At 42.4% G+C, this 15,702-nt stretch overlaps 1 protein-coding gene across 2 annotated transcripts in view; it reads left to right on the forward strand.

Moving 5' to 3' along the window:
• Positions 1-12,915, forward strand: part of LOC140275440 (teashirt homolog 1-like) — a 29,884-nt gene extending 16,969 nt beyond the window's left edge. For both annotated transcript variants that reach the window (XM_072370906.1, XM_072370907.1), the window contains one exon: positions 8,615-12,915. In XM_072370906.1, coding sequence (XP_072227007.1) covers positions 8,615-11,949 — 3,335 coding nt within the window. In that variant the 3' untranslated portion in view covers positions 11,950-12,915. The remainder of the gene's footprint in view (positions 1-8,614) is intronic.
• Positions 12,916-15,702: the final 2,787 nt, after the last annotated feature.

Genomic DNA, 15,702 nt, shown 5'->3' on the forward strand with positions numbered 1-15,702 from the left:
CGTTCGTTGTCTGTCCGCAGTCTGATATTGTGCTCTGTTGAAGGATTGCTTCCTCTCTTCCTGCCTCTTTCTCTCTCACTGTGAAGTCGTCCATAACCATTGTACACACATTCTCTCACACACACAAAGACACGCACACACACACACATTTAGGGTGAGATGGCTACTGATGCTAGTCCACTTTAAGAGCCCACTTCATAATTTACTGACTTTCTCCAGGGATCTTTTTTTTTTCCCATACCCTCCTCCCTCCCATCTTTTCTTCTTTTGTCACTTTACTGCATTGGTCATCAGGGAAGAGAGAAAAGTCCACACACACCAAGCTGCTGTCTGGTTCGGCTTATTCTTTACTTATAATTTTTTTTTTTGTTACTCCCCTTTGCTATTCATCATGCTTAAATCCTGCGCTAGTATTGAAATGAAACAGTGCAACTTTGTTTAATGGAGCGCCAAACTTCAGCACTAACTCGTCACTTGAGCAGGCAGAATAAAAAAGGAAATGTGGCGATGCATAAAGGATAATGGTTTTGATGGGACACAATTGCAGGAATTTCCCTGGTGACACATGCAGTTAAAAGCACTAAAATGTTTGGGGATGTTTAGTTGTCCCGAGCATCCTCCTGCCTGAAGGGGTTGCAGTTCTAATTAATTTCCCTGAAGTGACTTTACGGTTTCTAAAGATGTTATTTCTTTGTCTGTCTTTGTGCATGTTGGGGGAGGGATGTAAGTCAGATCTCTGAGGTCTGGTTCTTACAAAGTTGCCTGCATTATTGTGTGGTGTTTGAGTTGTTTCTGAATGCCACCCGGAGAAGAAGATGAGGGCAGAGAGGAGCTGATGAAATGCTTTGATGCAGCTAGACAAAATAATATGTGTGTGGGTGGATGTGATTCAGGTATTACTCACGTTGTGGGGACCTAAATGAATTTAGACAGTCACGTTGTGGGGACATGTCTTCCTTATGGGGACAAGAAGCAAGTCCCTTAGGCTAAATCATTGAATTTTAAGACATGTTTTAAGGAGATAAAAGTAAGTCCTCTGTAATCACATCTGTGTGTGTATTCTGTGTGCGGCTCTTGCTATCTCATTTTGAACAGTTTTAGACTGTAGAAAACAGCCAGATAATTTTTTTACAGTGGACTCTCCACATTTAGGGGATTTCCTTTCAGGGGCAGAGTAAGGCCACGCTATTGTGTCAACTTCACAGCCACATTAAACATCCACTTGACAAATTAGCGATATTCTTTTAGATGAGTGTGAGAGGAGTCGATGTTGCAAATGTGTTCCAAATTGACTGTTTGAGCTTAATGTTCCTTTAGCAATAAAAGCCCAAACTTGATGATTTTAATTTGTTCATTCAGTCTTTATTAATTCTCTAGAGATTATTGATTGGAGATCCATTTTTTCAGTCACCTCGGATCAGTTGCAGAAGGAGAAGAAAAAAAAAAGAAAAACAACCAAAAACAGCCTACTAGCACAAAGGCCATATTACTGGATCAATTAATAAACCTACCTCATTAACTCAGAAAGTCGTGCTAATCAGAAACTGTGATCCACCACAGCCGGCAAGATAAAATGTGCTATGATTTCATGGTATTGTAGCTCTCTTGTCCCCTGGGTTGTGGTGTTAGGTGCACCACCAGTTCTGTAGCCCTTGGAGCACTGAGGGTAAACAGGGTCCTACTGGGAATTGAAAAGGAGTGTTTAAAACTGCTACTTTTGGTGTAAAAGCAGGATCATTTACAATAAAAGACAAAGGTTTTATGATAACCACAACGCTTTCTGTGTCCCAGTTTTGGTCATGTACTAATCCATGAGTTTCCAACACTCAAACATTCAATTAAAAAATAAGCAGCGGATCAAGAGTCCTTGCCCAATTTGTTATCAATGATCCAGGTATCTGCAAGCCACACTCAAAGCCCCAAAATGTCATCATGACGTTTTGCCTTCCATTTTCATGACTCAAATATTTCGTGAAGAATTTTGTTGTTCCACAATTTTGTGTTGCCGGGCCACTTCCCTGCAGGTCAGGTTCTTGTAAGTGTCTGTGCTTGCATGTGTACAGTGTAGTATTTTTTTCCCTTCCCCTCTGTGCCTTGGTTCCTTTTCAATGTTTTGTTCCTAAGCAATGTACAAACTGGATGGCCTCTGAATTGAGGGGAGGGCTGACAGTGCAGAGAAGGTTGATTGATGGCTTATTGTGCAACCAGACTCAGCTAGACCAAACTGGTTAGGTGGTGACCCTGTTTTGGCCCTTTGTCCTAGCAGATTCTTTTTTATTTTTCATTAAGTCATGGCTTTATTTTTCTCTTCATTTCCTTCTATCATACTGTCTACCTCTGTCACTCACACACACTCAGTCACGCAACACTTTAATGTACATGTACATGAAGGCTGTGGACACACTTCCTCTTTTTGCCTCATCTTCTTTGTTGCACTAAACTCATCTGTGCTGTCATCATTCTTCGTCTGCTGTTTCCTTTCTTCCTTCCTCGGTCCACTTTGTTTGTCAGTGCTCCTTCGGGACTCATTTTATCCCACGAGTCATTTCACCAGGGTTCATTCCTCGGCTCTTATTCATACATTCTCTGTCCTAAACAGTGGCCACTTTCAAAACCTTACACCGAAACCTAAAGTTAAACTTTCCAGTCGCCAGATAACTTTTAACCTATAGAGGAACCCATCGACAGCCAAATTTGGTCATTTTAAGAGGGATGAAGTTAACCTAAACATTGTGCACACCAGCTCAAACTGTGTTTCGTCCTGTTTCTCTTTTTCCTCGCAATGATTTTCTGGCTCTGTTCTCCACACAACCATAGTGATTTATGGTAATTATCCATCTTTGGGGTCATCCATCAAGTGGTTGTTGCTAGGCAATGGGAGCAGCTGTTGTTTAGTTGGGGGAAGCTCCACTGTCAGGGGTAATGCAGGTGAATTCAAAAGATGGCATCTATGCAGAACGCATGAAACCATATAATTTTGTTTGCATGTCAAGTTTGTGATTCATTCCTTTTAGATTTCAACAGAACATCTTTCCTTCTAATAATGGCTGCTCTTTTTAGACAAAAATAGACTTGTGTAGAATAGAGGATTGAGACAACATAGATGTATAAATTTGAACTTCAGGTAGTCTGTACTCACTGCCGCTTGTTTGTAACACAACATAAGATGCATTTAATGAATTACATCTGTCTGATACAGCCTTGACTGACTCAGTGCTTGGCATAGGTTGACTAAATCGCACTCACATCATTGTTAATTAGCAGCAGTAATGCTTTATCCATACTTTGTCCGAAAGCAAACCAGATGGTTTGAAATGTCTGTGCAGCACCAGAGCAATGTTCAATGGTTGGGTGTGGAAGGTTTGGCAGGAGAGTTGAGCAGACAGGGCTGGAATCTGTTGCGCCAGTGATCTAACGGCTGTTGTTTCATCTCAGAACAAGTGGGCACTGACAGTTCAGGGAGAAGGTGATTTATAGACCACAGTCACTGTCATGGGGTGTCAGAACTGGCTGGCATTTCAAGAAAGAAATTGGAATGCAGTTTCTTTTATCGCTGATCTTTTCCATCTCGTGGTTTTTCTCTGTTTTTCTAATTCACAAAGGAAAGTTAGCCAGATGTGAAATGCATTTTTTTAGATGACACATTCAGAAACGCTTTTAGTACATAATTAGTTCTCGTGATTGCAAATTACTTGAAATATGCAGTATTAAACAAAGACTTTTGGTGTCATATTTGTATCAGTCATATCCTATTTTAGGGAGTTGTTAGTTCCCAGAGTTGCTTTGCAGCATTGATAAATAAGGTAAAGTCAAGCCAGTCAGACTCATTCAGAATCATGTTTAGCCACAAGAAGAACAAATAGTCCACAGATATTAACGCACCCACAAAGCACTGATTAAAGACCCTGATGACACTGAGACTGTATAAATGCACACAAGAATGATGGAAAGTTTGCTCTCCTTTTCAACATTTTTCAACATCCTGGGTAGCAAAGGACATGGGCCTTTTTCTTAACAAGAGGTTATGAACAAGGGAACATTTTAAGGCACTGGCTGGTTATGTTTAGGTACAAAATCTGCTTGATTTGTTTTAGAAAAACATCAGGGTTTGGAGGTTGAAATAGCCAAATTTTAAAGGGCACACGTCTCCCTTTAGCGACCATCTTCTCATCAACTTTCTGGGCTTACCATGGTGTGGAGTCAGTGATGTCCACAATAGAGAATATTTTACAAGTCATCGTGTGTAATTCAGACCACGAAGGACTTCTGATGTGTAAGTTGGACTGCTGCCATCCTTGAAACACGAGATAAAGGCCTCCTGACCAGGTGTCTCTTTGTAACGAGCTGAGAGTAAACAGGTTGGTTCTCCAGGATGCTTGGAAAAACCCACCTGCAGAGTGTCTCAGATAAATCGAAAGTGGAAGTGTTTCAAAGGCAGATTTCGTCACACAAAATGCAGATTTATTTGTCACTCTGTATGAAAATAAGACACCTAGTACGAATTCTTTGCAACATTATTTTTTGAAAGCGTACTTTAAAACTTAAAGAATTCCCCCGGTTCTGTGGACAGTGAAACACAATTTATTTAGTGACACAGTGAGGTTGTAGACTTCTGTGTTTAGTCAAAGTAAGGAACAACTGTAGTTAGCAGGATGAAGAGCACACTGCAGTGCCTCTTTTGTTTTTCCCAAACGTTAAAGCTGTGGAAGCTGAGGAGGTGGATTTGTACAACATACTGTGTGAGCCAGTAGAAGCCCCAGAGCTATTGTGCCATATGGCAGGATATTCTACGTGGGTTAGGGGAGGAGGCAACTAAGGAGGTGCTGTTAGGTAAGCTTTTACTCGTCTGGTCAAGGAAGCTGTAGATTAAATTATGACTAATACAGTGTATCTGCAGCAACACTCAGTAATGTAGCTTTGGAATGTGTTGCAATGCAAAATGTTCCCTCGATTTGAACCATGTGGAAAAGCTCTCATCACATCAGACAAGAAATATTCTCTTTAAATTTGGGATTGAGGTGAAGATTTATCCTAACTGTTATTTGGATTGCAATGTAAGTCTCAAATTATTTTTACAGTGTCACATTTGCGTGCACACAGCTATCAAGTGAGTCGACAGCTGCTAACTGTAGCTGAGGCGAGGCTGTTGGCCTGTGCCAACAGTGTGCGCCATCGTCAGAGTAGTCCAAAGAAAGTGTCAGGTCCTATGAAACCAAAGCCGCGACTCCTGTATAGAAAAAAGGGGAGCAGGAAATAACAGGATGGGGGAGAGCAGAGAGAGACAGAGATTGCCTGACATACTAAGCATTACCATAATTGGCTTTTCTACATGATAGGACAGAGGAAATAATAATGTCATTTTATTTACAGCCTTCTCTCTGCTGAAACGCACACACACTCATGCACACCGTACAGGTCAATGACACACACTGATCAGGCCTGTCCAAAGCCATCAGAGGTGAGTGGCAGGGAATGGAGGGGCCGGTGACAAACCGAAACGAGAGAGAGAAATAAGACTGCCACGCCGGAGCTCCCACTTTGAAGGGCCGCTAAACGTTGTGAGGGAACCTCGCCGGCCGCCCTGCTGCAGATGCGGCGCTCGGCACGCAGGGTAAATCAGCAGGGTGAAAGCTGGCGGAATTGGACATTAGCACTGCAAATGAGAGCCGGGATTGCCCTCTTCACTGAGACAACGTGAATAAATGAAGAAAGTTTAAAGGGAAAATGTTGTGCGCCGAGCGTTCACATGAAAGGGGAAAAAACTGGGTTGAATGTGCCAGCACCGTGTCATACTCGAGTTATCACTGCTTGTCTTGTGTTACCTTGAAGAAGACAGTTTGGCAGTTCAAGTCCTGCTTAATATACATCTAACTTGATTCGTCATTATCATTGTTATGATTGTTATTATTGAGAAAGCCATCATTTTTGTCACTGTTTGCCCTTTCAGGCACAGTTGTAATTCTTATCATAACTGGAGTAGATTTGGGTGGTTGCATTGCCAACACAATTATCTTGGTAAAAACTACATTTATTTATTGGTGCAGTCTAATTTTAAATTAGTTGTTGTCAAATTTGTGTAAAAACAAATGTTCTGCATGAGTGGACCTCACACAGCTTCTTCCTTTGGGGGGGGGAATGTAGTTTGAGGGAAGGAGCGTGTGTGTGTGTGTGCGTGTTAGACTGGGGGATGTCCTACTGTGGTGTCACCTGTCTGCAGCAGGAAATCCTGGACTTTGGGCACAACAATAGTGACAGGCTCCTCTCCAGACACAGATGGCTTCGCTTTCCCCCCACCAGCCACATTGCATCTCTGCTTGCACCTGACACGCTGTGACACTTTAGACACGCACACACACACAACTCGTCAGCCACACCTCGCTTAAACACTTAGAAACTTTAGACGCGCATGGTGGAAGCATTTCATGTGAGCAGTTCAACTCTTTTCCATGTATTTTTTTTCTGTCAGATACACACACACACACACACACACACACACAAACACTTCTTGTTCGTAGGCCTAAACGCATCTTTTTTCCTCTCTTTTCAGAACTTCTTCTCTTTTTCCTCTCCTCCCTGACAGCACAAAGTGGGCTTACATTTTTGACTGACAACCACAACAGACACTTTCTACCCTCTCCTCCCCTCCAGCCTCCTGTGTTAATCCCCTCCCTAACCCTGTCTCCCTCCCTCTCCTCTTCCTCTTTTGTTCTGAGTGACGCTCGAAAGCCGCCATGTCAGCATCTTTTCCATCTCTGATTGCCTTATTAGCCGGCGGTGGCACCCGCAGCTTTTCTTACACAGATGGTGAAGGAGGAGGCTCGAAAAGGAGGGGGGGGGGCAGCTGACTTGTGTTTGTTGTTGTTACTTTCCCCCCTCCCACCACTTCTCAGGCTTGTTTGTGTGGACACTGACACCTCAGGCTGACACTGACACACTCCTGACACTGATGCCTGTCAAGGAAACATACGGAGGATGGCAGGGAAAGAGTGGAATTTAGTGTCGATGTGCTTTCCGTGTGTGAGTGTATGTTTGTAATGCTGTCAGGTTTCTCTCACTTTGTCAGTGAAGATGTTTTGTCTTTACTTTCCCCATTTTGCCTTTGAATTGGCTCAGTTTTGCATTCCTTTCAATACAGTGGGCTGCAACTTGATGGGGAGGATGAGACAGGTTGAAAGAAAGTGCTACAGCTGCTTTGGCAAAAGGTTAAAACATTCAAAATTAGCATCTGAATCTCTAAATGATTTCAGTGGAGACTGTGTATAAGTAGAAGCATACAGTTAATAGCAAAAGCAGCACTGGGGAAAGTGGAAATAACAAGAAGGGAGGATGCATGAATGTTTTCTCCGACACACTTTAGCACAGGCACGCAGCCAGGTGTAGGACCTCGAGCCTTTCCCAGCAGTTACTGGCACCTCACAAACATCAGGTATTATGTCCATTCCGATTACGGGATAGAGAGCTGCATGCTGTTTGAAGCTGACAGCACATCTGCCTCCTCACTGGAGACTGATTCTGGCACATCAGACAAGGATCTTATGAGGGATGGATTGGGGAGGCTGCCTTAGCATTTTTAACCCTGTATCCTCTCTTTCCCTGCTTCTGGGTGATGTTTCCCTCTTGATCAGCCTTCTATATATCACATAGGCTTTTTCTTCTTTTTATTTGAATTTTTAATAACTGACAACTCGAAGTGAATTGTAGTAGCAGTTTCTTTTTTGCGTGTGTGAAATTTACGGGCAGTTGCATAGAGAGAGAAACCAGCCATTCTCCGTTGATAGGACAAATTATCCCTTCTCTTTTGAAATGGCACACTTGACGCTGGGAGGACTCGAGGAGCACAGGCAGTAACAACACGGCTTGTCATGTCCGCTGGCCGTTTCCTAACATCACGCTGTGAGGACTTCCACAGCCGATGCCAAGTCAGCTCCAGCCAACCGTGGCTTGGCAAGGCTGATGACGCTGGCATTTGCCTCCACTATCTTCTACTTGTTAATCGACAGTATGTAAGACACATTGGAGGAATTGGGAAAAATCACACACAGGAACAGATATGCGGTTACTATACAAGTGAAAAATAAACTGTATGACTGCAGGCTGTTCTGGCATATAAATGTCTTCAGAAAAAGTATAGTTTTCTTTTTTCAGAAATATCCTTTTCTACAGTCGATACGTTTTATTTATTCACTGAGTCTTAAGCAAATAAATCATATTTACTGTGTTATATAAAGAGAAAATCATCCTAGTTTCTGTCGGAAAGTAACAGATGAAGCATCTTTTGTGTACGTGGAAGACTTGTTTCTTGCATATTTAAAAAATGTGCTTGTTTTTAAACTAAATGGAAAAATTATTCTACTCGCCTCTGCTCTTTACCCTTGCTGACTTGTAGTGTTCAATAGCTCTATAAAGCAGTACAGAGAAGAGGACTCTGTCATTGTGCTGCTTTGCTGCTTTATTATGGCAAACCTGTGGGACTATTGACAAAAATCACTCAAGGATAATTGCATCCACAACCCCCATACAGTGAAGCAATGCTTACATTCCGGTGTGTCATTTGTATTTCGGTACTAAATGATAAGCATCTAATATTACTCTTCTTTTTTATCTTATTTTCCAGCTTACGGACCTGAGGATGAATTTAAAGTGGACAAGACTGACGATGAGGAACATCTGCAGGATGATGGCCTTTCCCTCGATGGTCAAGATGCAGACTATCTTTTCAATGATGAAGATGACGCACGGGATCATTATAGCTGCCAAAACTCTCCAATTAGCAATGGCACTAACCCAGACGCTGGGTATGCTTCTCCCCTCAGCACCACTAGTGATCAACTGGTGGATCTTAAGACCACCCCCCCCTCCTTCAGTGATCAAGACAGGGTAGAGGAGAAGCTTGGAGAAAGTACTGAGTCCATCAATGGCCTCTCACTACAGGACAGTCTGGCAAAAATGAAAGCTGTCTATGCAAACCTGATCTCAGATGCTTCCTGGTCCAGCATCGCTCTTGACATGCTTAAAAGTAAACAAGGGAACAATATCACAGCTAGCAATGGCAGTGGTAGCGATCATAAAGGGAGCAATGGGTTTCTGAACAGTCACAGTTCAGGCAATATCCATTTGAAGAGCAGATGTAACAGCAACAACGCTCCAGCCACCACTAATATAACCACCAGCAGCACCACTGCTAGACTAGTGTCAAGTCACAGCACCAGTGGCATCAGTGTAAGCTCCGGCAGCACAGGAGGAGTAGGCTATGACTGGCATCAGGCAGCTTTGGCCAAAACTCTGCAGCATACTCCATACCAGCTCCTCCCTGAGCCCAGTCTTTTCAGCACTGTGCAGCTCTACAGACAAAACAATAAACTTTATGGCCCGGTATTTACTGGTGCCAGCAAGTTTCGGTGTAAGGACTGTAGTGCAGCCTATGACACTTTGGTTGGTTTAACTGTGCATATGAACGAGACGGGCCACTACCGTGATGACAACAAGGATTCCGAGGATGATCGAAGCAAGAAGTGGTCCAAACCACGCAAGCGTTCTTTGCTAGAGATGGAAGGCAAAGAAGATGCCCAGAAAGTTCTCAAATGCATGTACTGCGGCCACTCGTTTGAATCCTTGCAAGATCTTAGCGTTCACATGATTAAAACAAAACACTATCAGAAAGTGCCTCTAAAAGAACCAATGCCAGCCCTCACCTCTAAGCTGGTCCACCCTACCAAAAAAAGAGCATTTCAGGAGTTGATGTCTCCAAGCTCACCAGAGTCTGTCTCATCTGGCATACTCCTGGGAGAGTCTCCCAAAGACCAAAAAGTTGCTAATCCTTACGTCACTCCTAACAATCGATACGGTTACCAAAATGGTGCCAGTTACACTTGGCAGTTTGAGGCACGAAAGGCACAAATTCTCAAATGCATGGAATGTGGCAGTTCACATGACACCTTGCAACAACTGACAGCCCACATGATGGTCACAGGACACTTTCTTAAAGTCACAAATTCAGCCTCTAAAAAGGGTAAGCAGTTAGTTTTCGATCCTGTAATCGAGGAGAAAATTCAGTCGATTCCTTTGCCCCCCACTACGACACGACTCCCTCCACCGAATGGTAAATCACAGCTTGACTCCCCATTGCAGCCCTCCAGCCCTGACGAGAGATATGAGGAAAAGAAAGATGAGGAAACAGTGGAGGAGAGAATAGATGTAAGTGAACCAGAGAAAAAAATTAAAGAGGAGAATGAAGACTCCCCAGAAAAACCTGATAAACCTGCAAAGGCCAGATCTTACCAGTATCTTACAGAGGAAGACTTAGAGGAGACACCTAAAGGGGGCCTTGACATCTTAAAGTCTTTGGAGAACACAGTTTCAAGTGCAATCAGCAAGGCCCAAACAGGAACGCCAACCTGGGGTGGATACCCCAGCATTCATGCTGCCTATCAGCTGCATGGATCTTTGAAGTCTGCCTTGCCTTTGTGTGCACAGGTTCAGCCTTTGTTCAGCAGCAAAAGTTTGAAGGCAGTGTCCTCTGATATGGGCTCTCTGATCCATTCCCCTAATAGCCCCTCTTCACCTCCAAATCACAAGAGCAATGTGCTGGCCATGGAGGAGCTGGTGGAAAAGGTAATGGGAAGAAATTCCATAAAGAATGAAATGGAGGAAAAAGCTGCAGAAACTAAGTGCAGATCTGCGAAGTCTCCGTTGTCAAATCCTAAGGACAAACGGGCTTCACCCAACCCAGAAAACCTCTCAAATGCAGTGAAAATCCCTCCAGTAGAGGATCAAACTGAGCCAAGAGGTAAAGAAGGAGAGCAGACAGAGACTAAAATAGAAATCAAGATAAAAACTGAGGGTGAGTCACCAAACAAACCTGTAAGCAATGGCTGCAATAATCTGAACATCATCACTGATCACTCGCCTGAACAACCGCTTGTCAGTCCTCTCAGTGCGTTGCAGTCTGTCATGAACAACCACTTGGGGAAAGCGTCAAAAGTGGCCACCCCCTTCATGGACCCATTCACAATGCTTTATAAGATGGGCAACTCTGCTCAGCCTAAACAAGCAGAGCCTGTGAGTCAGTACCACGATGACGGCAATGATCAGCCCATGGACTTAACAAAATCCAAAAACAACAGTGACAGTACAGCTGCCCCTACAACCCCAAACAGCATCAACAACGGGAAACCATCTTTCAAACATTTCTCTCAGTCATCGTCCCCGCCTCTTCGAGAGAACGCTTTGATGGATATTTCAGACATGGTGAAGAATCTGACCGGCCATTTGACACCAAAGTCAACAACCCCTTCCTCTGTCTCCGAAAAATCGGATATGGATGGCTGTACTTTTGAGGACGGCATAGAGGAGCTGTCTCCCATCCAGAGAAGGAAAGGCCGACAGTCAAACTGGAATCCCCAGCACCTCCTGATTCTCCAGGCCCAGTTTGTCTCCAGTCTCCGAGAGACCCCTGAGGGGAAGTTTGTAATGAGTGACTTGGGACCCCAAGAACGAGTTCACATCTGTAAATTCACTGGTCTCTCCATGACCACGATCTCACATTGGCTGGCCAATGTAAAGTACCAGTTAAAGCGGACAGGGGGCACAAAGTTCCTCAAAAATATTGACTCTGGCCAGCCTTTGTTTTTGTGCAGTGACTGTTCTTCTCAGTTCAGGACTCCCTCGTCCTATATTCACCATTTGGAGTCCCACCTTGGGTTCACCCTGAAGGACCTCTCAAAGCTTTCCATAGACTTACTCGAGCAGCAGGCGGTCGGCAGAACAGAGGACAAGCCTTTTAGTTCTGGACTTACAGAGGAAGACACCGGCTCAGTACATCAGTGCAAATTGTGCAATCGGACATTCGTGAGCAAGCATGCAATCAAATTGCACCTTTGTAAAACACATGGAAAGTCGCCAGAGGACCATCTCATTTTTGTGAAAGAGCTGGAAAAGTTTGATAAGTAGTGAAGTCAGACGAAGCTGAAAGCATGACAGATTATTGTTGCACTAAAACTCCCAAGCTACAATCTGTCATCTCAGATAGTGCCACAGCTGTATTTACAACACATGAAAACACGAGAGCTTTAACACTACTTATACTTTAAGTATCCAGTTTGTGGATGGCAGGAACTTACACTGCAGAGGCTCTGAACCACAATGTAAAAGTCGAACTTTTGGTGACAGAGTTTCACAGATTGGTGCAACAGACATGGCACTATATAGTCATTGACTGAATGTTGCTTCTCCAATGCACTGCATTTTATCTGAGCCCCGAGCGACAGTCCATCTGTTTCCAAACTGGTCCATGCTCTTTACTTTGATCACTGTTTTTTGAATGATTCTTTTCGGATAAGTATATTCCAACACAACTCGCATATTATTTATGAAGCAGTTTGTGCATGTTTTCACGGAAAGCAAGTTAGTATGTTTAACGTCTAATTAAGCTTCAGCCACGACGTCAAAGCTGATGTCCCTGCTTAACAGCCGTTTCTGTGGAGTCGGTGGGGAATGATTGCGTTCCAAATTGTTGAGGTGATTTCAGCACTTTCAGTGAGCGTGAACAGATGAAGAAAAGTCAGAGGAAGGAAAGAAAAAAAAGGCCCTTTTTACATTTACCTTCATTTAACTAAAGTTTGGGAACTACGGTTAACATTTTCTATTTGCAAGTAAATCACAAAAGTAAAAAAAAAAACAATGTTTTGAGTCTGTTTTTCTCTTGTAAAACATCATTTCCTGGTTGTTTCAACCTGTACAGTATTTGCGTTAGTAGGCCACCAATCTTATTATTGTGAACCTACAGTTGTAAAGTTTAAACCCTATTGTATGAATAATCAACAAGTACATGTATGTCAGCATATCTTGCTCTTTACAGTTCAATATTATTTGTACTGTGTGTATTTTTACAATGTTATTTTCTAGACCAATATGGGAGGGAGGTGCGGAGGGGAGGGGAGGGGAGGGAAGGGGCAGCAGGGGGGGTGTACAAAGCTACAAAATATTGTTGGACCAAAAATGTCCTTTTTTTCAGTGAAAAGTAGGTCCCTCAATGTGGTTTACATAAAAAATGAACTTACTGGCATCTTGGTGTGATGCTCATGACTGTACATAAGATTGAAAACATTTTGCTCTCCCATGACAGATTTCCAGGTTTTGTCATCGACCCAGTTATTCTGAATGGCATTCTTTTATCCTCAGTTGTTAAATAAACTTCATGTCCTGGAATAAACTATGGTGTTTGTGTGATTTTTAGAACAATGCGACTGTCAGACAAATGCATTTAACCTTTTGTTTTCTTTTTCTTTCTCTCTATTTTCTAACTCCAAATAATTATCTCAACTTCTGTGATTTGTTGATTTTAACAGGAAAAACTGATGAGCTTGTGCTTTGCATATGAAGTAGCATTGAGCAATCTTAGCAGTTGGGTAAATGTGATAGTTTGCATACATGTTAACATCTGGGTCACTTTATTTTCTTTTTCTTAAATTTTTTTCCCACCAGTGAGAATTTTGAAATTGGAGTCCCTGTGTTTTTATTGAATGCATCTTCAGTAACGCCACAACAGAACCGCCATCGCAAAAAGCAAACGGTGGTGAATATTTACCACATAAGGAACGGTTCTTAAAAACCTAAAAGACACTGGAATGGACTGAGTCCACTCGCCCACCTGGTGGAAACATTTTAGTGTTGTTCAGAGGTTCAAGTCCTCGCTGAGGTCAGCCACTATTCCAGTCCAACTCACAGCACTCTGTAACCGTGGAAACCAGGGCGCCTTAATAAGTTTTTACATTTGTCACCAAAATGCTCAACTATGACAGTATTATCAAAACCTCTTTCGTGGTAAGAGTCTGTTTTTGTGTTGATTCTGTCCAGTTACAGTAAGTTACAGCAGCAGTTGGGAGACGAAAGCCAACAGCAGAGTTTTGATTTTTACGATCTGCATGAGCAAAATATCCTTTTCGATTCTTTGTGTGCAGTCAGAGTAACAGCTACAGCAATAATCATTCTACTTACTTACCACTCTACAGGTACAGTTTGTCAGGGAAAAAATATATATATAGCGCAGGCAGCTGCTGACAAGACAACTGAGCAACTTTTTCACATTTCCTTTGCTGCTTGACAGGTATTGCACACCGTTTTTAAAGGTATGAAATGAAGTTGAGGTTTTCGATTCAAGCTTGGGTGTGTGAGTAATTTTAAACAGACACGTAATCTCCTTCAGAGAAAAAGAGAATACAGCACTACAAAAAATACAGTTTTTTGACTTAATAGTTTAACATAGAGCTGAGCTTTACAGTTCAGCTAGTGAGACACTTGATAAAAGACTCCATGACATGTCTCCACTGAAGGTATTTAAGTCGACGTGCTCCCACCCCACGCAGCTCTTAAACACTAGCCTGAGGCATTTCTCCCAAGAAACAAAAGATTTCAAGTGCCTTGCAGCATACTTTGTGTGTGGGGAGCATCAACAAATACAGAAAATAGTTCATATGTTCTGAAGTTAAACGCAAAGGAAGGTAACTAATGCGTAAAAACCAAAGGGACTTATTCAACGGACACTCACAAAACACAGTTTTCTCTACAGCAAAAACAAATCTTTCACTTTTGAAATGTCAGAAAAATGTTCAACTTTTCTTTTTAAGCCTCCAGTTGATTTCTTCAAATCAAATATTTAGTCGAACAGCCACAAACGACAGCCAACTGGGCTGAAAAATTAAGCTAACACTCTCCAAAAGCTGCCGTTTTTTAAATGGCCGCTTGGGACCGGCTTCCAAAGGCAGGTCAGTCTTCATAGACCCCAGTTTAAAATGCACAATTTTACAGCAAATATAAAGACGTTTGCAGTCAAAAAATGTTTTTGGTCTAAATTGCGCTAAGATTTAAAGTTGTGTAATATTTTGAAGCAAGTGTCGATCATAAGTTCATAAGCGCACTGGTTTTCTTTAATCTCATTGAAATCATGTCCCATTTAGCACCTTCTTCGTGGTTTTCTTTACCATGAAGTGGCGCTGCACCAAAGAGCCTTTTTTTTCCCCTCACAAAAGTGACCAATGTCAGACTGACTGAACACCAGATTGATGAAGCAATGACTGTTGCACCTGTTGCCTATGCAGGTATTTATTTTCACACAGAAATGCACTCAGCACCTTTGACTATGTGGAACGCAACGACACGCAAAAAATGCTAAATTGTTGTCATAACTCATTGAATGACTCTGTGTGTTATTAATACGCTATTTCGCGAGACTAAGCAGATTCGTTAGAGGTTGATAATTGCAAAATGGGTTCTATTTTTATATCTTTCCAACACTGTGTGCTTTTTTCTCCTCTTTGCTGCAGTAGTATTTTGGATTTTTTTCTCTTTGTTGGATGAATAACAGTTTCTTATCTTATCTTAGAAGTTTTCTTATTTTAACCTTAGGCTTGCTGTGGCTTTGCATCTTTGATGCTGCACTCGTTCTGTCAAGTTGGTTTTCTCAGTTTGCTTGTCTACGGAGCCACTATAGAAGCCGTGATCTTTCAATAAGATTAAAACTAGCCTATTATGGATAATCGGAAACCACACAACCTGAAAAGAGGCAAAACTCGTAAAAGGAACAAGTGGATTGCTGCTGTGTCTCCCCGTGTCGTTTTAACCAAAACAATTCTATAATTTCCCATAGAATTAACACTAGTCTGTTCGAGAGTAGATGTGGAACTTGAACGCCACACCTTTTCCATG

The sequence above is a fragment of the Leuresthes tenuis genome, unplaced genomic scaffold (assembly GCF_036924035.1).
Source record: "Leuresthes tenuis unplaced genomic scaffold, fLeuTen1.0.hap1 SCAF_18, whole genome shotgun sequence".
In the NCBI taxonomy this organism is placed as follows: Eukaryota; Metazoa; Chordata; class Actinopteri; order Atheriniformes; family Atherinopsidae; genus Leuresthes; species Leuresthes tenuis.